At 43.6% G+C, this 27,526-nt stretch overlaps 1 protein-coding gene across 1 annotated transcript; it reads right to left on the bottom strand.

The window, feature by feature from the left end:
* Positions 1 to 612: 612 nt before the first annotated feature.
* On the bottom strand, positions 613 to 26,689 carry CCDC62 (coiled-coil domain containing 62). Its single transcript, XM_059675908.1, has 13 exons — positions 26,077 to 26,689; positions 22,560 to 22,752; positions 21,555 to 21,721; positions 18,211 to 18,312; positions 15,366 to 15,537; positions 13,302 to 13,403; positions 11,557 to 11,645; positions 11,082 to 11,197; positions 9,771 to 10,490; positions 6,812 to 6,959; positions 6,294 to 6,419; positions 2,621 to 2,710; positions 613 to 1,455 (listed from the first exon to the last, which is right to left on the bottom strand). The coding sequence occupies exons 1-12, from the start codon at positions 26,110 to 26,112 to the stop codon at positions 2,663 to 2,665; spliced, it is 2,019 nt and encodes a 672-aa protein (XP_059531891.1). The 5' UTR covers positions 26,113 to 26,689; the 3' UTR covers positions 613 to 1,455; positions 2,621 to 2,662.
* Between the last annotated feature and the right edge of the window lie 837 nt (positions 26,690 to 27,526).

Here is a 27,526-nt window from a genome sequence, read left to right as displayed (position 1 = left end):
CGCTTTCTTTCTCCTAAACTCTAAGGAACTTCACATTGCAACCAGGGGAGCAGTGGGCAGTGGCAGCACGCCCCGGGCTAACCCCTGAACCTGTCTCCAGGGCCTCCTTTGCTTCTGTAACTGGTTTCCTCAGTCCACGCAGCCATGGGGCTCATTTCTTCTGCCTCTGAGACGTTCTTCTTAAAGGGCCAGAGCAGCTCCGTCTATACTCACTCCAGTTGCTATCCTCTTGCCTTTTCTATCTTATGCCCTTCCTTTGTTTCACTTCCCAGCTTTAATTGACATACTCTCAAAATAAAAATACTAACTTTAGCCACAAAATAACTTTTGACTTTTCAAATCTTTTCATTCCCGACATTTTCCTCCTTAGAAGCTAATCAGTGTTCTTTTCACAGGCAGGTTGACATGTGGCCTAAAGAGAAATGTGATCGCATCATGAAGAGGAGATTAACATTTTGATTCTCAGATAGGAGGGCAGTCTCTGCACATAGGTTTCTGACTTGGGGGCGATAGTTCAGAATCAATGATCCCTTTCTTAGATGCTAGAGTAGACCAACCAGCCTAGCCTGAGGGGAAAAGCAAGCATTTGTACAGAACACAGCCAAACCTCACCCATTTCTCTTTTCAGCACTCTCATTCAAAAGGCTCCATGGGGTGGCTCCTCCGTTCTCCTGGAAATCACCTCTGACGTGGCCCTGGAACCCCTGAACAGAGGGGCATTTACACAGCACAGCAGACCTCTGAGTCTGAAATGCTTGAAAGGCCCACCCCCATTCCTGAGGAAGGGAATGCGCTAGGTTTGGCTTCTTGTGACCAACCTTCCTCATTTCACTCCTGAATGATAAAAAGAACCCAAAGAAAATTATTATTAAAAATATTTTTATTGACTGAAGCTGATCAATTCTCATAGAAGAACAGAGAGGCACATAGTATATTCTTTAAAAAAAAATAAATTACAAGTTAAAATGGAAGTGTTTTAGACTTTAATATATATATTTTTAAATGCATATAAAACTTGATCTTTCGGCAAGCTGTTGTTTGTGTGAGCCGATGAGACAACTACATATCATTCTATGTCTGTTTACACAGCCATGTCCAGAGCTAAAACCACAAGAAAAGAGAATACTATTTCTCATATAGTTGGAGCTGACTTCTAATAAGCTACTGGTTATAATGCAGGGGGGTCCTTTTCTCTTTTAGCATAATCCCAAGTTTGTGTATCTCCAATAGAGAATAAGTTCTAATTTCTTACACGTGAAAAATATTTGACACATGCAAATTGTTAACTTGAAAACAAACAAAATACAGGTGTTTAAAAATTGACTTTCAGTTTCTGCTCCCCTTTGGTGTGAAAGCACTGCTTCTGCAGGATTACAATCCTCTTTTTGTTTTCAAGGTTAAGTACTAGGTATTGATGTCTGCTTCCTACCTTCTGCATAGATGAGAGACCAGCTTCTGTAGGAAGGAAATACAGTGTTAATAAAATCAATGATGCTGGATTGTGTGCTAGGAACTCCCAGTCTCTAAAAAATTAAATGTATCCTGCCTTGGCCGGTTTGGCTCACTGGATAGAGCGTTGGCCTGCAGACTGAAGGGTCCTAGGTTCAATTCTGGTCAAGGGCACATGCCAGGGTTGCGGACTCAATCCCCAGTAGGGGATGTGCAGGAGGCAGCCAATCAATGATTCTCTCTCATCATTGATGTTTCTATCTCCCTCTCCCTTTCTCTCTGAAATCAATAAAAATATATTTTAAAAGAATTAAATGTATCTTAATTTTCATCAACATAAGGTCATGCAAAATATTACAAATATGGAAACTTCTCAGCAGAGAGAGAGGAGGGATAGGAGAGAGGAAGAAAGCGAGAGGACTACTAAAGCTTTCTGCTTTCACAGGTTTTTTTTAATGCTCGTATGCTTACATCAAAAACAACTAAAATGATGACTACCTTTTAACCTAAACTGGGTTCTACAGAAACTGCATGTGACGTGAAGATTTGATAGCAGGAAACACAAATTGAGAAAGTGCTTACTGGGTCAATAAACCTTTCTCTACAACTTGAAACTCCATGAAAAGACTTCACCCCAGATATTCAGATGAAATGTTCATTTACATTCTTCTTTTTTTAAATATATTTTATTGATATTTTACAGAGAGGAAGGGAGAGGGATAGAGAGATAGAAACATCGGTGAGAGAGAAACATCCATCAGCTGCCTCCTGCACACCCCCTACTGGGGATGTGCCCACAACCAAGGTACATGCCCTTGACTGGAATCGAACCTGGGACCTTTCAGTCCACAGCCAACACTCTATCCACTGAGCCAAACCAGTTAGGGCTGTTCATTTACATTCTGATTTTGAATGCTCTATGTGGTCACTGCCTTCAATTTAAAATTCTAGGTATTGAGAACAAGAACTTTTTTTTTTATCTCCACTTCTTATACAAGTAACTGACATTTTACCCTGATTAAATTTAGAAGGTATGTATAAATAGGTCAAACCAAAGAGAAAGAATTGCAGGTCAAACAAACGTTAAGCCTTCACTCCACCTTATCAGCGTTCCCAAGTTACTCATTAAATCTCCATTGAGATAGAAGGCGAGATAAGCAAGGTGACTTACCCACGAATATTGAATATTGAAGTGGACTTTTGTTTTCTTCTATTACTGAGAGCTGTTCTTTTGAGCTGACTCTTCTGAGGCTTCTAAGTTCTACAAAACAACTCCCAAATTAGTAACCAGGATAGAAAAACGAGAAGATACTTAAGAAGACAATATTCAAAAACAGCAGGTGTTCCTTGAAAAGATCTCAGGGAAGCAACGAAATACAATGAAGGAATTTCATTCCACGACCAGCCATCCAACAAGGACCTACTGACTTCCTAGTCGTGTGTGGGGCCCTTTGTCTCATGGTGGAGCAGGAATGCTGTTTGCTTTACCACACGTGCTGGGGCTGAACTCTGGCTAACGCCCAAAGATACCTGGCTCTTTGTCAGCCTCCATATAGGCTCGGTGGTGAGCCCTTAATGAAGATAATGGTCATCAAAAGAACCAACCACCCTAAGTGTTCTCATTCACTTGAGTGCCTACTGAGGGCTTAGTCAGCATTGTTAGCTGTTCGGGGGATTTTTTTTTTTTTTTTAAGAGAAAAAAGGAGGAACGAGAAGGATGATACCTGGAAAGACAGAGGCAGACACAGATGATGAACTTCAGCTTGTCGGGTAAGCCCCCTTCGCAGCTGCTTCCTCCTCCCCATGGGCCTATGTTTGAGCCTCAGCAGCATTACCCTCGGCGCTTCCAGACCTCCCTGCTTGACCCACGCTGCCCTCTCCACTCAAACAGCCTTCCTCTGTATCTTACAATCTGATGGATTTGATTTTATTCACTTAAAAACACGATTCTAAAAGGGATCCATAGGCTTCAGCAGCCCGCCACACAAAAAGGGATGATACCGCCCTAACTGGTTTGGCTCGGTGGATAGAGCGTCGGGCTGCGGACTCAAGGGTCCCAGGTTCGATTCCGGTCAAGGGCATGTACCTGAATGGTGGGCACATCCCCAGTGGGGAGTGTGCAGGAGGCAGCTGATCAATGTCTCTCTCTCATCGATGTTTCTAACTCTCTATCTCTCTCCCTTCCTCTCTGTAAAAAAATCAATAAAATATATATTTTTTAAAATCAATAAAATATGTTTTTTTAAAAAAGGGATGATACCAAAGGTCTCAAACTAGTAATGAGGACATCCAGTCCCCTGTACCAGTCAAACCTCCAAGTCCAGCCTCAGGCCAAGTCCCTCCCCACCCCCACACCTCAGCTCCTAGGAAGCTGCCCTGGGGGAAGGGGACGGGGTCAGCTGTGCTGTGTTATATTCTTTCCTTTTTTCTCTGTTTTTAAGTTATTGGTATATTTTTTCAATAGTTAATACACTGATGTGGTTTGAAAAGAAAAATCATGTATATTCTTATCCCCATCCCCTTTCGTAAACGTGGTGAATACCATATGAACCTTTCAGTTATCTTGCTTCTTTTCACTTAAAAATATACCCTGGAAATATTTCCACACCCAGATCTTCCCGTCTGTTTCACGGGTAAGCAATGTTCCTGCGAGTGGACACCGGGCTATCTCCTAACCTTTGCTGTTATAAAGCAATCCTGCTGTGGGAGATGACTTGTCACACATGCAGGTGTGTCTGTAGGAGGGGCTCCCCAAAGGCTCAGTTTTCCTGCGACTTTGAGGAAACAGAGCCAGGTCCCTGCCTGAAGGATGGAATGACTTGTGCTCCCCCAGCAAAGGATGAGAGGGCCTGCTTCAGAGGCAGGCTTTGAAGTGAGACCTTTGTCTCTAGCAGCAGATGGCAAAACCTGGAGAAGCAGAAAGGCTGCTCTGAATGCTCCCCTATTGCAAGAAAACGACCAGAGGGGCCCTGGCTGGGTAGCTCAGTCAGTGTCATTCCGACACACCAAGGATGAGGGTTCAATTCCCAGTCGGGGCACTTATAAGAATCAACCAACGAATGCATAAATAAGTGGAACAACAAAACTAACTCTCTCTCTCTCTCTCTCAAAATTAAAAAAAGAGAGAGAGAGATCAGAGGGGAGGAGTCTGTAAAGTTCACTGCCAAGTGGGTTTTTGCTCATTGTTCTCCCAACATCCCCAGAATCACCTAATCCACTGGAACACACATTACATCCAGAGCCAATATTCTTCCCAACTAAATGATTATCTGATTCTAGCTGTGGGATGTTAAGTAAGAGATCTAGTCACTTTCCTCACCTGTAAAATGAAAGGTTGAGATTAGGTATCTCTTCTGGGTCTGTCTAGCCCAAAAATTCTCTTAAGCCAAGTTTCACCAACCTCCATCAGCTTCAGTGATTTTTCCTCTATACCTGAGGTCACTGTTTAGCCTCTTTCCTTCACTTTTCCTACCAATTCCGTCAGGGTCTTTCCTGAGCATCCTGTGTAGTGGGCCCTGTGCTATACCTGGGGATGCCACCTGAGTAAGAGGGGCACTGAGGGGCTCAGGGATGAGCAGGGAGCCATGGAGTCGGTGATCAGGTGCTGAGACGCATGCTCTGATGGAGACATACCCACACACACATACACATCCTGCACTATGAGGTCAAAAGTGAGGGAGCTACAGATTATGTCTCTGATAGGAATTCAACATCAGGCCCTAAAGAAGAGGCTGAGCCCTAGCTGGTGTGGCTCAGTGCATAAAGCTTCGGCCTATGGACCAAAGGGTCCTGGGTTCTATTCCGGTCAAGGGCATGTAACTTGGTTGCAGGCTCCTCCCTGGCCTGGACCCTGGTCAGGGTGCATGCAGGAGGCAACCAATCAATGTGTTTCTCTCACATCAATATTTCTCTGTCTTTGCTTCTCTCTTCCACTCTCTCTAAAAATCAATGGAAAAAATATCTTCAGGTGAGGATTAAAAAAATAATAAAATAAAAATAAAGAAGAGGCTGAGACAAGAGCCTGAGGCTGGGGATGAGAAGGAGTCGGTCAGCGATTATACTGAAACACAGCAGTTCTGCTGCGACACTTGCTTTGAAAACAGGAGTTTGCGCCAACACATCTGGTATATCGGGGAACCAATCTGAGCCCAGTGTGAAGTTTGCATTTGTTCACATGTGATTTTTGCCCACGAGAAACACAAGGTGAAATGCACCCAGCTGGATTGAGCCATGCCATGCAGGAATACACACACACACACACACACACACACACACACACACCCTGGCGGCCACACCCACCCACCCGCATCTGCTGCTACCCCCCTGCATCTGATACCCCTTCTCCCATTTCCCAATCAATCTCCAGCTGGAACCTCTCTGACACGCGAACTTCATGTCTTTTTCAAGGCGAAGTGCCGTGTTTACTGCAGTACTTCCCTTATGCTTGCTTTTAGAAAGTCCTTATGTGTTAGAGGTACTTGAAGTATTTATGAGTAAAATGATATGATATCTAGGAGAAAACGTGTATGGAAGGGGAGACCAAACAAAAATGACAGGAAGTTGCTGGCTGCTGGAGGTCTGAGATTACAGAATTCCTTCTACATCCGTGTGTACTTAAAATTTTCTATAATAAGGTATGCTTTCTTAAATCCCCAAGTAATTAGAAAGAGGAAGTTTGGGTGCAGTGACATTAGAGTATGACATTTTCTTCCTCAAAACCAGCGTGCTGCCCCTTCCCCCCGAGACATAAACTTGCTCACTGCCTGGCCAGCGACGCGGTGCAGGAGGACTCGGTGGAGCGTTCAGGTCCTACACGTGGGGCCAAGAGAAGAGGAAGCACCTACCTTCTTGGCAGCGCCGTTGGCATTCTCAGAGCCGATGGGGAGCAGAGTGCTCAACTCCAGGTCCGTGACCATCTGGCGAGATTCTGCCAGCAAACGCTGAAGCTTGCTGGTGGGAGAAAAATCGTCCTGGGAAGGCAATGCAATGTCAGCATCCATGATATGAAGAAGCATATTTAAATGTTTAAGTATATACTTTTACCTAGTAAAAGTACCAATGCTTTTACATAAATACCTTTATAGAATAAAAGTATAAAAACAAACATGGAAGCAACTTCAGAATAGGGGTTAGCTGGGGGGTGGGGGTGCGTGGAGAATGGGAGAATGTGGAATTTACACCTTATCTGTAACACTTCATCTCTTTGCATGTTACAGTCTTCACTTTTTGTGTGTTTAAAATAATGATGAATTAAAGTGGATATGTCAATCTCAGCTTGGAGAGCCTGAGGGACATCTTGCCTAAAGCTGATCTGTAGGATACTCGCAGGAATACGGCGGGCTTTTCTAAGTGAAATACAAACCTTTTCACTGGGCAACGCTGCATCTTTGCACCCGAACAAAATCCTAGGTGAATTCCTTTTCTCAGAAGGGGACTCTGTCTCCATCAACTTCTCCTCCTCTCTTATGGCAGCACCCACACAGTGGGAATGCTGGATGGCAATGAGCTCGCTGCGAATAAGAAACCAAACGGAAACAGACATCTTGAAACGGTAGCGAACATGTACCAATACTCTTATGCTTAAACGTATCTCGACAGGTCAAAGAAAAAGTTGTTTCTCTTCTTTAATGAAGTTGTAAGTAGAACACTATAGATCTGAATAGACCATTTGAGAAAAATATTATAAATTAATGCATACCCTTTGCAATAAGAATTAAAACAAGATTCTTAGTTAAAGGGTAACTATAGAATAAAGAATTTCTCTCCTCCCCCAGCAAAAAAAAGAAAAGAAGGCTCAGAGACAGGATGAACCAAAAAACGGGGAGAATTAACAGAGTATAATTTCTGAAAATTTTAGTGTTTTGGTTTGTGAGACCGATTTCTGTCAATGGTATATAAAGGTCCTTTTGTGTAAGTAGAATGGCATGGCTGTGGCTCATTAATTCTATAGTTTCTCCAAATCAGAGAACAGACACACGCAGCTAAGCTTCTAGGTATGTTAATCGAGTTGATAACGAAAGCTGCCGTGGCTCCGATGGGAGGCATGGCCCCTCCTCCGCCATGTAACCTGTAACTAGGTGAGAGCAGGCTGCCCTGGCTTCTCCCTCCACGGCTAACCTCTAGCTGCCAAGTGGAATGGTGTACAGATGTGAGCACTCAGATAATAAAGTAGGTCACAAGTTCTCACAATCTAAGGAAAAGCAGGCAAATAGAATTATCTTTTCTACTTCATCACGTACTTGTCATGCGATGCCCGGCATGTGCCTCTGCTGGCCGAACAAGGAGTCACTCCTGATTATTTCCTACCAGGGAGGTCAAAATGGTCTCGAAAGAAAACTCCAGATTTAAATTTTAATTTCCTTGCATACGTTAAACTTAATATATTTCCACTTTGCTCTTAAAACCATCTGACACTGCTTTTCACTTAACATCTGGGTGTTCTTGTTGGGTAGTGAAGTCTGCAGTGGTGCCCTACCCATAGATACCATTATCTAAAGAAGACCTTTAAAAACCAAGTGTGACCCTGGCTGGTTGGCTCAGTGGATGGAGCATCGGCCTGCAGACTGAAGGGTCCCGGGTTCGATTCTGGTCAAGGGCACGTGCCTTCGTTGCAGACTAGATTCCTGGTCCTGGTCGGGGCATGTGCCGGAGGCAACCAACCCAATCGATGTGTCTCCCTCATGTAGATGTTTCTCTCTGTCTCTCCCTCTCCCTTCCACTCTCCCTAAGAATCAATGGAAAAATATCCTCGGGTGAGGATTAACAATAACAACAAAAGACAAGTATGATCACATAGCACTTAGTATGACAACCAATTTTTTAAAATTTTGCAACTGACGGAATACCTATGCGCATGATTGTTCAACGTCTCAGGCTTCTAAAAGAGCCAAAGGACAACCCATATAATGCAAGTTCTAGAAACAAAATGTAGTCATAAAGTCCTATGAAAGTCAAAGGCCATAATATAGAAACTCTGTCTTTTCTGTGATTTAAGGCTTACCAGGTAGGTTTTATTTGAAAATAGCTGACATTATTATAGCATCACTTAACCAAAAAATTCAGCCATCCTGACAATATGATGAGTCTGAGTAATGCATATCAGCTAATAACGCATATGCAGCTTATGCTAATAACTAACCCATTTTCTTCTCATAGCTTTTCCAGCCTGTTACATGTAGGTATTCGTTCTCTTGCAGATTTTAAAGAGTAAGAAAGTTTGGAAAATGTACAGTGAACACAGAGGCAGGAGCAGTTGGGTATGTGAGTATGTGTTGGGGAGGGGGGGGCGCAACCCTGGAGAAGGATGTTACCTGGGATCCAGGCAATGCGTTTGGTCTGGACACAGAGACACAGCTTATCCAGCCAAACCCTCCCAGAGCAGCACAAAGTGACTCACCTCTTTGTTATTAAATAAAACATATCTTCCCACCCACCCAGCATGGCTCAGTGGTTGAGCACCGACCTATGAACCAGCAGGTCACAGTTCGTTTCTGGCCAGGGCACATGCCCTGGTTACAGGTTCAATCCCCAGTGTGGGGCGTGGAGGAGGCAGCCAATCAATGGTTCTCTCTCATCATTGCTGTTTCTATCTCGCCCTCTCCCTTCCTCTCTGAAATCAATAAAAATATTTTTTAAAAACCGTATCTGGCCCTAACTGGTTTGGCTCTGTGGACAGAGCGTCAGCCTGTGGACGCAAGGGTCCCAGGTTCGATTCCGGTCAAGGGCATGTACCTGGGTTGCGGGCACATCCCCAGTGGGGAGTGTGCAGGAGGCAGCTGATCGGCGTTTCTCTCTCATCGATGTTTCTAACTCTCTATCTCTCTCCCTTCCTCTCTGTAAAAAATCAATAAAATATATTTTTTTAACAAGTATCTCGCCAAAACCGGTTTGGCTCAGTGGCTAGAGCGTCGGCCTGCGGACTGAAGGGTCCCAGGTTCGATTTCGGTCAAGGGCATGTACCTGGGTTGCAGGCACATCCCCAGTGGGAGATGTGCAGGAGGCAGCTGATCGATGTTTCTAACTCTCTATCTCACTCCCTTCCTCTCTGTAAAAAATCAATAAAATATATTTAAAAAATAAAAATAAATAAAAAAAGTATCTGCCCGACCCACAACAACCGGCTTTGTTTTGAACCAAAACCTTTGCCTCAAGGGCTGTGCTAGGTGCAGGTTTTTCACTGGAATCAAGTTCAGTTTCCACACAATCAAAAACTCAACAGCCTCTGCCGCAATGCAGAGGAAACGCGTGGCCTCAAGCATTACTCATCTGCAAATATGAGGCGGCTACTGCACCGCCTGCTGCGAACATGAAGCCTCACTGACCTCGTGGAGTTGCACTTTGTTCCACTGGCACCTTCCGCACAAGTGCACACAGACTTGTGGCGAACGATTCTCTGCAGCTTGGAAGGCTTGAAGATGCTCATCCACTCCACGTCGGACATCTGGCCCGGGGCCTCGACGATGAAGTTGCTCGGGTGGCAGCACCTGAGCTCACCCGTGTCGTTCTCGCCCGGACAGGCTTCGCTTCTCTGGCAACAGGAGAACCCCGATCTTTCCAGGGGGTCTTGGCATTCGGCATCCAGCTTCTCGGGCCGTTTTGAACCGGAGCAGTCAGCCAGGCCCAGGTAAACGCTGACATCATGCCACGGCGTCTCGTCAGGCGAAGCCAACGTGTCTGAGCGCTGTCTCTCTTCCATCTGAATCCCGAGACCGTTACCTTTGGGGGATTTTGCGTGGCTCTGGCACAACGTACTTTTATTTTCGGGTTCAAACGGGAGTTTTCCGCCCAGAGACCAAGACTTTTGTTTCTCCGTTAAGTCTTTTGCAAACAGAGATGAAACAGCAATGACACTTTTCCCCCCAAATGAAGTATTAACCTGGAGCTTCTTCTCTTTGCACACTTCACAAGAGCTCTTGTCCGACCTATTTTGCTGAACAAACATGGTCTCAAATTTTTGGTCCTTAACCAGTGACTTCTGATATCTCTCCTTAATATCGACTTTTGGGTGGTAATTTTCAAGGTCAGATAAACACATGTCTCTGCTACGGTGGCGTCACAAAAAACGGAAGTTATAAGATACACTCAATACTGTCATTTTCAACAGTTCACCCAAACCTCATTAGTTGAGCCACATTCTAATAAGACCCATTTGCCTATTAACAAAGAAACAGGAAAATCGAGGTAAGAGCAGGCTCGCCCTCAGCTCGCCGAGCTCCTCCAGCAGCTATGCACAACGTTCTTTGCATGACTCCTTTTGGGCCAGTACCCTGTCCTATATGTATCATTATTTGCGCGTATCCTAGCCCCATGCCTATCGTATTTTGAGTGCTGAATGAACAAATGACTCATCCCTGTAGTTTCTACTTTAACTCAAAGCCTTCTACACAACAGACACACAAATAATGTTTAATGATTTTCTTTTCTCAAATGGCTAAATTAGGGTCATGCCTAAAATTCTAAGCTCTGGTCTCACCGCACCCTGGGATTAAAATGTTTATTATTAACTCACATAGATTTATTCCCTACGACATAGGGAATAGCAGTAGATGCTGGCCCACAGCAAGTACTTAAAAATAGGACTAAAAGATGGAATAAAATACAAGATTACATTAACAGCCTCTTCCTGTGGTTACCTGGACTCCAGGGCCTTGGATTCCTCCATCTTTGAGTTATATATGTGTATTAACTCCTGAGAATTTTCCACATTGAAATTCAAAAACTGCAGATCACTCTGTTGTTTTACGTAAATCTGCAGTAGATATTGATAAGTCAGTATAAAGTGTAACAATAAAACCAAATCGGGCCAACAATTGGGCACTTTCAAGTGTTAAAACAGATCAGACAGTGACTGGAGAGAAGTTAAAAGCTTGTGCTTTGGTTTTTTTCCTGTGTCAGCACTGAGATTTGTTAGTCTAACTTGTTTCCTAACTTTTAATGACTGTAAGCAAGACCCTATCTGCTACAATAAATATAAAATACAGCTAATGTAGCTGGGATTCCAAAAGCACCATAAACAAAACCAGCAGACGTGCACATTTCCTAATTTGATGTTTGTTTTTAAACATTTCCCACCTGATAACTGTAGAAGAAATGTAACTGGGGACATACCTGTCTCAGACTATGCAGTTCTGCATTTGTTCGTTCTTGCTTTGACTTCGCAATATCAAGCAACTCATCTTTCCTTTTCTCTCTCTCTGCTATTGAAGAAAAAGTATTATTAAAATACTTTTCATCAGCCACATTAACACAAACCTCTTCATGTCCAAAGAAATATTTTGAGAAAAGATGTTTAAGAAATCAGCCTAGCAAATAATCTTTTAAATTATGTCAAGAAATGGGTTCATTATAGTATTATCTAACAAATTCCATATATTTTACTTAGGAAATCATAACAGAATATAAGAGTAAAAATTGGTGAATCAAAAAGAAAAGAGACTGTCAGAATATCCTGTAAGTGTTTTTTTCTTCCCCTGACATCCCACAGCATTTCATTCATAGCATTTGTTTGGTACTAAATTTTCTGGGCCTATGAGTTTCTTAGCAAATAGCAGAGTGCCTGGCACACAAATACTGATCCAAAGATTGATTGAATTCAGTTCTGAAGCTATAAATATATCTTAAATATAGCTACCTAGCTATATATGTATCTTTAGTAATATAAGACATTACTTTGAGCCCTAGCCGGTTTGGCTCACTGGTTAGAACGTTGGCCTGCAGACTGAAGGGTCCCAAGTTTGATTCCGGTCAAGGGCACATGCCCAGGTTGCGGACTCGATCCCTAGTTAGGGGTGTGCAGGAGACAGCCAATCAATACAAATTCTCTCTCATCATTGATGTTTCTAGCTCTCTCCCCCTCTCCCTTCCTCTCTTAAATCAATACAAATATATTTTTTTAAAAAAGACATTACTTTGAGACAGCAATCTTAATAATGGAAATAGTGACCTCTACTGGTAGAAACGTATTTTCCACATTAGATTCAAATTAAGAATTCAATTTTATTTGAAAAATTTTAAATAAAATGCTGCATTTTGCCCCCTTTACTTTATAGGAATGTATTCTCTTCCTAGAATGCAGGGCATTGAGGGTAGGTGTGAGTAGACAAAAAAATTTAATTTTATTTCTAGTTGGAATTTTACCTCCATATCTCTGATTTCTCTAATACATGCTACCAAAATGAAAGCCTAATAAAATCCTCTTGGCTGGCAGGGATAGGAATAAGATCTATATATCAGTGATTCTCAACTGGGAGCAGAGAAAGGAGAAATTTCCACCACTGGAGAATGAGATTCTGGGGTAGGTAGGGAGGGGATAAAGTATGGCAGAATATGGAGAGGAGAGAATGAAATTTTTGTTTACCAGAAGGGGTGAAGTTAAACCTTACTGACAAACTTGCTTTTAAATCATTAAAAATTTATCTCCAGCATTATTTTTAGGATCATACTGATGTAACAAAACACGTTACTATTTTTCCAACCTTAATAAATTACAGGTAATCTACTTGCAAAACTGAAAAAATGTGGGATTACTAATTTTTATATAGTATTAGCACAAGTATAAACAATCTTCCTTCTTCAATTCATAAGTCTTTCTTAATGAATTTTTAGTGAGAAGTACAGTCAGAGGCTTAAGCTGGAAGGGAGGGCAGCTCATTTTACAAAAGAGGAAACAGGGTTAACTGGGAGGTATTGTAACAGTTTTAAAATTCCCTGCCTGGTCCCTCCCCACCCCTCAAAGGGTGCTTTAAAAAAAAAAAAAAGAAAAAATGACTTTGAGAGACTATAATTCCTTTAGCCTGCCATAGTAGTATCGTAAAAAGTTTAGTATCCTATTCAGTCATTTAAACTATTTTTACCAGTAAAAACCAATTCATCGTGCAGGCAACTCTTCTCTTGCTTGAGGCGAATGATCTCTTCTCGTTGTTCATTATTCTCTGTTGTCTTTTCATTTAGATCCTCTTCACAAATAGAACAAACAAAAAAAAAAGTTCTCAAATAAACACGAGTTCCTAGAAGAAGACACACATTATGACTACGTCTCATGTCCTCAGCACCCTTTCCAATGAACGGAAAGTCCTGTTAAACCTACAGCCAAAATATGCCCCATCTGCAGCCGCTCATGGCATCGCTGGCAATGACCCTGGCCAAGGCTTTGCTACCTCTCACCTGACTGGTCTCCCTGCTGGAACCGTGCCTGCTGTCCACAGTGCAATGAGGGCAACCTTTTCAAAATAAAAATCTGCTCATATTACCTCTGTTAAAAGCCTCCTGCCATACTTAGGTTGAAATCCAAACTCCTCATGATAAGCCCTCCTGGCCTGGACCGGCCCTGCCTGTCACTCCCCTTCTTCTTTCTTTCTGTTCCTTGAAGGTGTTCCAACCTCAAAACCCACTAGGGCTTTTGCACTTGCTGTTCCTTCTGCCTGGAAGGTTCCCGGCGCAGATCCTCACATGCCAGTTCTTCCCATCACCCAGGTTTCAGCCCCCACGTTCTCCTCAAAGATGCCTTCCAAGTCCACCCAAACTGAGTTTCTATTTCCCTCACTCTCTAGTCCACTATCTACTGTCCTGTTTTTCTTTTTTTTTTTTTTAAGTTTTAATAAATATTCAATTTATAAAATAAGGCATACTAACACTAAAACCGGCTTTTTCCGTGAATATTTTGCCTTGGTATACACAGGACCCAATAAATACTTATCAAATGCCACCATGTACCCCAGGGCTGTGCTATTAACTGCAGATCCAAACAATGGAGACTGAGTCCGCCCTGCCGCCAAGGCCCGCCTTATGGTCATGGTTCTAGCTGGAGCCACAGATGGAGACAAAACTATGACCTGCCACAAGTCAGAGCATCATCAGAACAAGACCGCGTCGTCTAAGTTAAAATCAGCCACAACAGTCACACAATCTCAACAGCAACTCGCAGCCTCACGAGGTGCTGTGGGCACACCACAAGGACAGAGGGGGGGTGGCCTCCACACCCCACGGCTCTGTCACTCTAAGGGGCTTGTTCCACAGTGGGCGTTGGTCTTCGTGTCTAAGGCGGTGACTATGTATAAAATGATAGTGCCTCTGCCCACAGTGGGGAAAGGCCAGAGGAAAGCAGATCCACCTCCACAGCCTCTGAAGACACATTTAAATTTTGACTCCATCACCTATGTCCATATTCAAGTACGTAGCACTAACCTATTTCGTATAAAACCTCAAGTAATATTACTCAGAAAGAAATGAATCTTGGAGCTACTGTGAGAATGAAAATAGAAAAGGAGAACGCAAAGGAACGTTTAAAAATAAAACATGCTCCAAAGTCACTCTTGGCAGATCGTGCCGTTCGCGGCAATTCCTCACTGCTCCCTGCCTGCCTCCCACAGTTGCTTGCAAATCCTCCCATGAGAAGCAGAGGGTATTTCTCCACCACCTGACTTCGGGTTGAGCCACGTGACTTGCTCTGCTCAGTAGAGTGAGGGGGAGGTGAGGTGTGTCAGGTCCTCACATTTCTGCTTCCTCTCTGACACTTCTGCCTTCACGGTGGGAGGAAATGCCAACGGTGAAGAGATGATGTACATGAAGTGGAACTAGCCCAGATGAGCAGCGTGGCCTCATCAGCTTCCTGCCTCATGAGTGTAACAAAGACTCACTGCTGCCTGCCACTGAGATACTGTCCTTGCTTGTTACCGAGCAGTATCAGCAGTACTGACTGACTGGTGCAGCCAAGGCAGGATTATGTAACAAATGTCATGCATTATGCAGCTTCCCCAACTCTGCTATATGTCTCATAGCACAGAAATGGCATATGAGATGAACATTCCATGGTGGGACCTAGCCAGCAACAGATCTACTCTTGATCCTAAGATTCGGTAAACCTGAATGAAGGAATATATTCCCAGAATAAAATGCTTACATTTATATCTCTTCCTTACCTTTTAGTTTATTGATTTCAATCTTAAAGGTCTTCAATTTCTGCTTATAGTCTTGCTTTTCTTTCACGATACACGTCTCCACCATCTTGGCGTCGCGCAAGGCTTGCTCTAGCAATTTAAATTTCCCCGAACAGTCTGCAATGTGATTGACTGCCTCAATAATATCTTTGTCCTAAAAACCACATTTGGAAACTATTACAGAAGATTTTTAAATTCCCACTAATCAATATGAAGATTACACTTGGTATTAAGAAGTCATTGTGTGCCAGGTTTCAGTCTATGCACTTTTCACGTGTTAACTCATTTTATCCACACGGTAACTCTCTGAGATAGGGGCTATATTTATCCTCAGGTGACCCATGAGTCAATAGTAAATTGCCCATGGTTACACAACTAGTTAGTGATGGAACTCCCATTTGAACCAACCAGCTGGCCCCAGAACCCAGTGCCACCCACCCTAGCTTACTGTCTCAGAAAAGCTTAGAACCAGACAACTCAACTCCCTGGAAAACTGCAATAACAGGAGGGCTGGTGGCCCTTGAGGGGGCTTATGCTTTGAATCACAGATAAATTCCAGGGGCCCCACTCTCCCTCCCCTTCTTTTCAGCTGCTAAAATGACAGACTCCAAGACCTTATCCCAAACCTACCCAGATCAGAACCTCTTACTGTTGAGGTAATTTTTAAATTACAAAAAGAGGATATCTGCTGGTTGAAAAGCAATTCAAACAATACCTAAAAGTATAAAAATAGTAAGAGTTCTTTCCCTCCCCGACTCAAATGGGATAACTATTAGCAGGTTTTATTCCTGCCTAAGGTCACAGCTTTCTGCTCCAGCATCTCATGCATGTTCATGAAAAACCTCACAGTCTACACACCTCACACTAGGAGGACTCATGGAGAAGAAAAGGGTTGGGCAGACCATTCAATAGCTGATGGAACTTTGTGATCAGACCGACGTTAGCAAATCCCAACATCCCTATTAAGTACATGAACACAGTTCAGCAAATGCCAACACAGACGCATTAGCTGGCCAAGCCTTTTCAGCAGCATCATTAGCACTCACAGCCCTGCCGAGAGTTTGCTATGACGGAACCCACAGTGGTTGCTGAAGCCATGAAGCTGGTCATTACTTAACTAAAGAAATTCTGGTGCCAAAACCGGTTTGGCTCAGTGGATAGAGCATTGGCCTGCGGACTCAAGGGTCCCGGGTTCGATTCCGGTCAGGGGCATGTAACTTGGTTGCGGGCACATCCCCAGTAGGAGGTGTGCAGGAGGCAGCAGATCGATGTTTCTCTCTCATGGATATTTCTAACTCTCTATCTCTCTCCCTTCCTCTCTGTAAAAAATCAATAAAATATATTTAAAAAAAAAAAAAGAAAAAAAAGAAATTCTGGAGCTTTTAATATTTTTCTCTTTAATATTAAGAAAACTTGGCCCTGATCACTTCAAAACATTAATGTGCTGGGGGAGGGGGAAATCACATATGAATTAGCAAGGTTGTCCCACGCTACCAACATCATTCCCCCACTTGCCAGTTGTCAAACATGTGTGTTATGGCAAAAGAGACTGTTTATCAATCACTGCTCATGACATGTTAGTCACTATCTATCATAATAAAAGCTTCATATGCTAATTAGACCGAACATCCTTCCGGGCAACATTCCGTACAAAGCCAGGGCTGCGAGGGAAGCCAAGGTCCTGGGTGCCAGCAGCCAGAGGGAAGCCCGGGTCCCGGGTGCCATAGGGAAGCCAGTGCCCGCAGCCAGGGGAAGGAAGGCCTCCTCTTGCACCAATTTCGTGCATCGGGCCTCTAGTAAATATATAAAACTGCTTGATTGCTAACAATTTTTCTCTCCATTAAAAAAAAAATTAACAAGCTCTGGCTGGTTTGATAAGTGGTTAGAGCCACAGCCTGTGGACCAAACAGTTTCAGGTTTAATTCCTGATCAAGGGCATGTGCCTGGGTTGCAGGTTCGATCCATGTCCCTGATCGGGGCGCATGTGGGAAGCAACCAATTGATGTGTCTCTCTCTCTCTCTTTCTCTACCCACCCCCTTCTACTTTCTCTGAAAATCAATGGAAAAAATATCATTGGGTGAGAATTAAAAAAAAAAAAATTAACAAGCATTCTGATTGCCATGAGACCTAACAATGGATCCCTCGGAAGAAAACGAGTTAATCCGGGTTAATCCGGGCATGCTAGACCATGGAATGGGACTTGGAGACAGAAACCAAAAGTGGAGTCTTGCCTCCTCTCCCAATGCCTTGAGGACATCATTTCAAACTCGCTTCTCTCATTTCTGAAATGGTAGCTCTATCAATCTGCATAGCTATGGACTTAAGTAAGATTGTGTATGTGACTATCCTATCTAATAAAGAGGAAATATGCAAATGAACTGTTACTCTGTCACAAAGATGGTGATGCCCACAGCCACAAGATGGCAGCACCCAGTCCTCTAAGCCCAGCCGGGTGGGGGCAGGCAGCAGGTGCACAGTCCAGCTGGACCCGGCCTCAGCCCCCCAGCTGCCTAGGGCCGGCCCAAGGCACAGGCAAGCCTCGGATGGTGGCTGCCCAGCTGCCCAGGGCCAGCCCGAGGCTCAGGTAACCAGGGCCGGCCGAGGTTTGCGCTGCCAGCAGTGGCAGCAGCAGAGGTGTGATGGGGGCATCGCCTTTCCCCGATCGCGGGGTCGCCTCCTGCCCCTGAGGGCTCCCCGACTGTGAGAGGGGGCAAGCCAGGCTGAGGGCTCCCACCTCCAGTGCATGAATTTTCATGCACCGGGCCTCTAGTACTTTATAAACTACAAAGCACCCCAGCAGATGGAGATTGTATTATTCTGAATTACCTTTAGCTTTATCATTGTAGTGAGAGACTGTTCTCGAGCCTGTAGCTGTCCTACCTGAGCAGAAAGTTCCACTAACGTATTGCTGAGATTTTCGTTTCTAGCCTGCAAGGGAACAACACATAAATGCTAATGTATGAGCCATTGAAAAGCTTTCATTACTGTCAGCAGCCACACTCTGTGTTCATTCTTCTATTTTGTTTTTTTTTTCTTTAACTTTTTTTTTTGTAACAAAATGGGCTTAAGTAAGCAGTCATCAAAAGGAATACAAACATCTATTTCTCCATTACCTCTAGCATCCTCTCAATACAAGTGTTTGCTCTACTGAATTATGTTTATAAACATGTTTATAAACATGTCTACTCCCTAATGTCTTTTATGTATAATTCTAGGTTGGCAAGAAAGAAGAAAATGAATGAATGAAAACAGACTTCCTTTGCTAAAATAAAGTAGTAGTGAACTTCTGTGCATTATTTTTTACTTTGTGTTGGGGTACTGCCACTTGCCAGATTTTTTTTAAACCAGAGAACTATAGCTGATATAACTAGTGTATATATCAAGCATGTCAAACTCGCAGCCCATGGGCCACATGTGGCCCACAATGAATATTTTTGTGGCCCAGCCAATATAACGGTATGTAAAAACATTTTAATAAAAATTTCATAACTTAATTTTGACAATATCCTGTTATACATAATTATTAATAATGAACTACAATGTTCGCTAATGACGGATTACTATAATCGTGTTGCATTTATTTCCCTTATGCACCTTATGCGCAGGCGCACCACTTCTCTCCACTAATACTAGCAGCGAATATTTTAGCAGCCGATGGCCACGTCATTAGTCTTGTACTGACCTGTTTGGTGTGCGCAACAGGAAATATTTCACTTTCAGAGAACAAGAAAAATAGGTTTATTGCGTTACACTTATTAATTTGTGCAATTATTCAGTGTCTTGTAAGTTAATGTTCAAGAAAAAATATTAATTTTTATTAAAATGTTCTATTATTTTATGTTAACAATGATTCATTTATTTCAGCCCTTTGTATTCAGCATGTCTCTATTGAAATAAACCTACGTTTCTATGAAAATTGGAGCTTTTGTTTTTTTGCGGCCCACTTGTTTATTTGGCCCGTGTTAACCTCTGAGTTTGACATGTGTAGTGTACATGATGTATTTACTGGTTAGGAAAAAAGAATAACCAGGCTTTTAAAAAGATACCTTCATGGTGGAAACTTAACTGCATATTACTAAGTACAGTTAAGTTTCCTCCGTGTGAAAAGACTACAATTCTAACCATACATTTTAACCATATGACATTCTGGAAAAGGCAAAATTATGGGGGCAGTGAAAAGATCAGTGGTTGCGAGGGGCTCTGGGAGGGAGGGATGGAGCACAGAGAGCTTTCAGGGAGTGAAACTTTTCCGTACGATACAGTGCTGGATATGTGTCATTATACATTTGTCAAAACCCTTTTGGTGATAATGATATGTCCTGTATGTATATACTGATTGTGATAAATGCACCACCATGGTAAAAATGTCCATAATGGGGTGGGAGGTGGGGGGTGTATGAGAAATCTCTGTACAGTCCACTCTATTTTCCTGTGAACCTAAAACTGCTCTAAAAATAGTTTATTAATTTAGAAATATCTTCCAGCTATGCAGCCCCCATAATGCATTAGCCCTAACCTCCAAAGTGGTGATATTTGGAGATGAGCCTTTGAGAGATAATTAGAATTAGAGGTCATGAGAGCAGGACCCCATCATGGGATTAGTATCCTTATAAGATACCAGAGAGCTTGCTCATTCTCTCTGTTCCCAACACAGCAAGAAGGTGGCTGTCTATAGACCAAGAAGAGAGCCCTCCCAGGAAACTGACCCTGCTGGCAGACACCCTGATATGGGACTTCTCTCTGCCAGAACTGTGAGGAAAGAAACTTCTGTTCGTTAATCCCCCCAGTCTATGGCATCTTGTTATGGCAGCCTGAGCTGACGGAAATATTTCCTTTTGTAAAAAATATATTTTTATTGGTTTCCGAGAGGATAGGAGAGGGAGGGAGAGATAGAAATATCATTGATGAGAGAGAATCATTGGTTGGCTGCCTCCTGCATGCCCCACACTGGGGATTGATCCTGCAATCTGGGCATGTGCCCTTGAATGGAATTGAACCCGTGACGCTTCAGTCCACAGGCCGGCAGTCTAACCACTGAGCCAAACTGGCTAGGGCTGAAATACTTCCATTTTTAAATTGAACATATCAATAGATTCTAGAATAGTTTTTACTTAGTTTACAATTACAAACTCTCTACTATAGTAATCCAAAAAAAGAAAAGAGGCATACGATAAAAGCTATACTATTATTGTAAATTATTAAGCCCCATTGTATTACCAAGATTTATATTGAATATCATCACTATGAAACAAGAAGAATATGAAGGATGGAATAAAAAATGGCTTTCTCTCTGTGCTTCTCATAAAGCATGAGCTCAAAAAAAAATGTCTGATACCAGGCCAGTGTGGCCCAGTGGTTGAGCATCAACCAATGAACCGAGAGGTTGTGGGCCCAGTCCTCAGTGGGGTCATACAGAAGACAGCTGATTGATGTTTCCCCTTCATCTACCTTTCTCTCTCTTTCTCCCTTCTTCTCTCTGTAGAAATCAATAAAAAATCTTTAAAAAGATAACTCAGGGGTGGGCAAACTTTTTGACTCGAGGGCCACAATGGGTTCTTAAACTGGACCGGAGGGCCGGAACAAAAGCATGGATGGAGTGTTTGTGTGAACTAATATAAATTCAAAGTAAACATCATTACATAAAAGGGTATGGTCTTTTTTTTTTTAGTTTTATTCATTTCAAACAGGCCGGATCCGGCCCACGGGCCGTAGTTTGCCCACGGCTGAGATAACTGAGGACTACCCAGTTCATCAATCTTACAGATTTTATTTCTAATATGCCTCTAACATGGGTTAGATATCTGTTTATCACATCAGATAAGACACAGTTCTTTAGAAGACACAGTTCTTTGAAGTGCCCAAAACTTAGTGATACTGCTCTCAGACTTTGAGAAAGGCTTTCCAAAATAATCCATTGTTGATAAAATGATAGATGTTATTGAACCAAATGGCCCAACAGTTAGAAAAGGGTTGTCATGTAGCTTCATCGGCAGGACAGACAGCTAACAGAGCAGTACAATGAGTACAAGACTAGGACGATGCACAGCTATACTTTCACACACACGCACATGCATTTTTAATGGAACCACTGAAATAGACCAGTAAATCGTCAATAACTGAAACACAACCACAATTTGAGCTAGTGAGGCTGATCACAAAATCAAACCCACCTCAAGGTCTTCAGAAAGGAGAGAGGAATGGGTTGCCTTCTGAGCCATTTCCTGAAGCTGGAGCTGAGTCTTCTGCAGAGCTGTCTGGCATTCCGTCTGACTAGATTCCAGGGTTTTTACCTTCTTTGTGAGTGACCGGATTATTTCAGTTCTTTTATGTAGTTCACCTGAGGGAAATTTCACCAGTCACTTATTTGTGGTCAGAGCTGAAGCTTAAAATGCATTCTTTTCCAATACATCGTTAAAAAATAATTGTGCTAAAAAAAATTTTTAAAGATAATTCTTCTTCTTCTTTTTTTTTTTTTAAATACATTTTATTGATTTTTTACAGAGAGGAAGTGAGAGGGATAGAGAGATAGAAACATCGATCAGCTGCCTCCTGCACGCCCCCTACTGCGGATGTGCCCACAACCAAGGTACATGCCCTTGACCGGAATCGAACCTGGGACCTTTCAGTCCACAGGCTGACGCTCTATCCACTGAGCCAAACCAGTTCTGGCGATAATTCTTCTTTTAAAAGTTTGTATTATAGCTCCAGCCAGTATGGTTTAGTTGTCTGGAGTGTCATCCCATACACCAAAAGGTGGCAGGTTCAATTCCCAGTCAGGGCACATACCCAGGTTGCGAGTCGGGTGTGTGCAGGAGGCAACTAGTCAATGTTTCTCTCACATCAATGTTTCTCTCTCTTCTCTTCTCTCTCTCTCTCTCTCTCTCTCTCTCTCTCTCTCTCAAATCAATCAATAAGTTAAAAACAAACCACAATTTCTAAAGGTTCACTCCTAACACAGTGTTAACTGGAGCTCTACTCAGCACTCTTTCCACATGTAAGCACTTTGTTCATCTGACTTTAATTCACATTGTATTTGTCTGTTTGATAGTGGGTATTCACGGTCCTCCTACTGTCACTGACACTGAACTCCAGGGCAGAGGGTGCCGTGAGCCCTTTTCATGTGGAGCCTACAGAAGTGCATACTAGTACCAGTCGTGGCTGCACGCATTTCTGACCTTCCAATTTGCTGCAACGCTCTTCCAACGTCAACACCTTCTGCCGATCCTCCTCCCACGACAGAAGTTGTCTCTGGTGTACTGCAACCATTTCATTGAGCTCTTTGTCTCGATCTTTCAGTTCTCCAATGAGCAGCTGCAGCTCTTTCCGTTGTTTCTCGATAGTGGAAATCTCAACCTCTGACCCGATGTTCTAATCACAGAAAGTGGTTTCACAGAAAATAAAACTCATCAATAGGATAAATCAGCCAAAGCCTGTTTTCCAAATAATTATATCTTCTTGTGCTGCCAATTCAAGGTAGTGATGTTAGCTAAGTTTTATTTGCTCTTTATAATGTGGCATCAAAATTATGTATATTTAAACCACGATCACACCTACTGTTCACTGCTTCTATCATTTTGTAATACCACACACACCACTCAAAAAGTGGGACTGGCCCGGCTGGTGGGGCTCAGGGGTTGAGTGTTGACTCATGAAACAGGAGGTCACCGTTCCATTCATGGTCAGGGCACATGCCCAGGTTGCAGGCTTGATCCCCAGTAAGGGTGTGCAAGAGGCAGCCGGTGGAAGATTTTCTCTCATCAATGATGTTTCTATCTCTCTCCCTCTCCCTTCTTCTCTCTGAAATCAATAAAAACATATTTTTTAAAAAAAATTTTAAGTGGCTAAATTACAAATGAACCCATCTCTGCATTTTTCTTTGCTGTCAACCCTTTTCTTGTATCAACCAACAATATTATCCCTCACCTGCTCCAGCAATTCTGGAGCAATCAAGTAAAGAGAAACATGAAATAATTACTGGTTAAAAGTAAATAATCTTCATAGCACTTAACACATCTATATAAACTCACTCTATCAACTTAACATTGGTACTAATCCAAACTCAACACACCTAATAAAAAAACGAATCTTATAAAGGAAAGTTTTCAGACATACACAGAAGACAGAGAACAGCACAATAAACTCCTCTATGCTCAGAACCCAGGTCCTGCCATTATCAAGATTTTGCCACATCTGTTTCAATTTTTTTCCCTTTTTGTTGTTGATGAAAAAAATACATTTCACTCATACATACTTCAGTATGCATCTCTAAAAATGAACATTTTTATATAACCATAATGCCATTTTCATACCCACCAAAATTATCTACAGTAATTCCCTTTTAAGCATACATCATTTTAAAATCTAGTGCAGGAAAGTTGGTCTGACCTAAGTGGGGGTCCAGAATTAGCCACTGGGTGGCTCTAGAATCTTGGACTAGTTCCTTAACTTTAAGCCTTAGTTTCCTTCCCTATAAAATGGCAATAACAGCACTGATTATTCTTAGAGTTGTGTGGATTACTCAGGGGCAAGAGAAGCTCTGTAAAGTACTTCATAGTACTTGGCACATCACAGGCACTCAACAAGCATTAGCTATTAAGATTTTAAGTTACATTTCAAAATATGGTACTGTTCCCATCAATGAGATAAAGAGCTAAATGTATTACTTTAAGAATTCTATCTTGAAACCAGGTGGTGTGGCTCAGTGGTTGAGCATCGACCTATGAATCAAGAGGTCACGGTTCGAACCAGGAGGTCACCTCTGAACCAGGCATGGTCAGGGCACATGCCTGGGTTGTGGGTTTGATCCCCAGTGTGGGGCATGCAGGAGGCAGTGGATCAATGATTCTTTATCATCATTGATGTTTATCTCTCTCTCCCTCTCCCTTCCTCTCTGAAATCAATAAAAAATATCCTATATAATAAAAGGTTAATATGCAAATCAACTGAAAGGTAGAACAACCAGTCACTATGATGCACACTGACCACCAGGGGGGAGACGTTCAATGCAGAAGCTGCCCCCTGGTGGTCAGTGAGCTACCACAGGGGGAGCAATGCTCAGCCAGAACCCAGGCTCATGGCTGGCAAGCGCAGCGGTGGTGGTGGGAGCCTCTCCGGCCTCTGTGGCAGCACTAAGGGTGTCCGTGGGGAGAGGGCCTAAGCCATCAGTTGGACATCCCCTGAGGGTTCCCAGACTGTGAGAAGGTGCAGGCTGGGCTGAGGGACTCCCCCCTCCTCCGAGTACACAAATTTCATGCACCAGGCCTCTAGTATTTAAAAAAATAATAATTCTATCTTGCCCTAGCCAGTTTGGCTCAGTGGATAGAGCGTCAGCCTGCAGGCTGAAGGGTCCCAGGTCCAATTCTGGTCAAGGGCACATGCCTGGGATGTGGGCTCAGTCCTCACCAGGTAGCTGATCAATGATTCCCTCTCATCATTGATGTTTCTATCTCTCTCTCCCTCTCCCTTCCTCTCTGAAATCAATTTAAAAAATAAAGAATTCTATCTTGAAAAGTTAGTGGAGGCCATGTACATCATTCCTGCTTTCTGAAAAATACAATTTGTAAATAAACAGAAACAACGAATGGGTTACAGTTACTAGTAACTAAACACATAAGAAAAGGAATTTGGAGTTAAGGGATTCTGAATCACAAGACCTGAATTCCAGTCTTTGGTAAGCCATTCATTCATTCATTCATTCATTTGTTCAACAAATACTGAGCACCAAGTGGTTGGGGATACAGCAAGGAGCATATATTCTAGTACCGGAAAACAGGCAACAGGCCAAGTATACAAAAAAAGTTCATCCCATCGCATACCGATGAATGCAAACCTAGAGCAAGTTCACTTTCAATGCTTTTTTTTTTTTTGTAAACCAGAGTTGCAGAGTGCTCCCGCACTGGCAGGTCACTGTGTATAAGTTAAGGACAGGAAGGGAGGTGGCCTAGAGAGAGCCGCTCTACAAATGCCCACTGTCATCATTAAGAAGTGAACACCTGCCCTGTGGCCCGTGTGACTCAGTTGGAGGGCATCGTCCATGCATCCACAGGTTTCCGGTGCCGGTTTGATTGCCCATCAGGGCACAGACGGGGTTGCCGGCTCATCCCAGGTTGGGGTAGGGGGGGCCGTGTTTCTCTTTCACATAGATGTTCTTGTTCTCTCTCTCTCTCTCTCTCTCTCTCTCTCTCTCTCTCTCTCTCTCTCTCTCTCTCTTAAAAAAGAAGTGAGCAGCCGAACCGGTTTTGCTCAGTGGATATAGAGCGTCGGCCTGCGGACTCAGGGGTCCCAGGTTCGATTCCGGTCAAGGGCATGTACCTTGGTTTCGGGCACATCCCCACTGGGGGGCGTGCAGAAGGCAGCTGATTGGATCTCTCTCATTGATGTTTCTGGCTCTCTATCCCTCTCCCTTCTTCTCTGTAAAAAAATCAATAAAATATATATTTAAAAAAATAATAATCTATTTTTTAAAAAAAAAAAGAAAGAAAGAAGTGAGCACCTGGTCCCACCACTGGTCTTAACGCCTGGGTTGGACAACAGGTTTCTTTTGAGATAAGGAAACGGGATATGACACTCCATCCCTCCGGTTTCCCTTATTTTAAATCTGAAGCGGAAACCGTGCCCCAAAGGCCACCCGAGTTTGGCCAAAATGCACACTGTGCCCGAGGTCTGCTTGCCGGTGGCGCCCAGGCCGCTCACCTGGCGCCCGGCGAGGAAGGTCACTGTAGGGTTCATAGGTGTTTCCTCCGCCCCCGGAGAAAGTCGCTGTGCGCAGCGTCACCTTGGAAACGCCATAGCGCGTCTGCCCACAGGGTGGGGGTGGGGGGGAAGCCCAGAGCCCGGGAGCCCCGCGCCCTCGGCCCAGCCGGCCCAAGCGCGCCCCCCAAACCGCCTGCCAGGAGGACCTCACGCGCCAGGGGCGGGGCCGCCCCCCCCCCCCCCCCCCCGCCCCGGCTCTCGCGATACCTCGGTAGCAGCGCAACCAGATGCGGGAAGCTGGCTCCCACCAGACCACGTGCGGACACCGCTCTCACGACGCTTCATGCTTCCGAATCCGGGCCTGGGACTCAAGAATGATTAATCTCAGAATATACGGCCCGCAAGACAGGTTAATAAAGGACGAAAATTAAACTTTCTGTCCCCATCACCCTGGGTTATGGCATTTGAGTTGCTCACCTAGTTCCCTCTGGCCCAGCCGTGGGCAAACTACGGCCCGCGGGCCGGACCCTCGGCTGTTCTATCCGGCCCTCGGAGCCGAAAGAGCGGAGGGTTCTCTTGCTCTCCCTTCCGCCCCTTCACCAGCAGCAGCGTTAACATGTATTAGTTCACACAAACACTCCATCCATGCTTTTGCTCCGGCCCTCCCGGCCCTCCGGTCCAGTTTAGGAACCCATTGTGGCCCTCCAGTCAAAAAGTTTGCCCACCCTGAGTCTGGCCCCACTGAACTGCGAGCTTTTTAGCTGCTGTGTATAACTGACACTGAGAACAGTATCTGGCATTCAAACGAGTACATGGAGGGAGGAAGACACCAGCCCTGGTAGCCAATACTTGTTGGCCAGCCCAGCAGACAGATCTAAACTAAGAATCGCAATTAAGCCCTAACTGTTTTGGTTCAGTGGATAGAGCATCAGCCTGCGGACTCAAGGGTCCCAGGTTCAATTCCGGTCAAATGCATGTACCTTGGTTGCGGGCACATCCCCAGTAGGGAGTGTGCAGGAGGCAGCTGATGGATGTTTCTAATTCTCTATCCCTCTCCCTTCCTCTCTGTAAAAAATCAATAAAATATAAATAGTCGAGTTTTTAAAAAATCGCAATTAAAAAAAATTGTTTAGACTCTGGATGTAGCTCTTGAACAGCAATGAGAATCTTGCAACTTTATGACAAAATTTACCACATTCTGGGTTGAACCTAAACCTTTTCGCGTGTTGTTTCATAGTCCTCCCTCCTTCCCCCTTTTACTCTTCATGTTATATAGAAAATGAACTATGAAAAAATACTTATCCCTGACAAGTAAATAATACATTTAATCCCTGGTCACCCACCCCCTACTGCTTAACCCATACGCTGGCACTGCTGCCAAGACAAGTTACCAAATAGTCTGATAGTATTTCAACTTTATTTTTTGATTGTGAATTAGCAAAACACACCA

The sequence above is a fragment of the Myotis daubentonii genome, chromosome 19 (genome assembly GCF_963259705.1).
Source record: "Myotis daubentonii chromosome 19, mMyoDau2.1, whole genome shotgun sequence".
In the NCBI taxonomy this organism is placed as follows: Eukaryota; Metazoa; Chordata; class Mammalia; order Chiroptera; family Vespertilionidae; genus Myotis; species Myotis daubentonii.
Note: the sequence above shows the minus strand (reverse complement) of the source record. Positions and strands in the feature narration are given on the sequence as shown.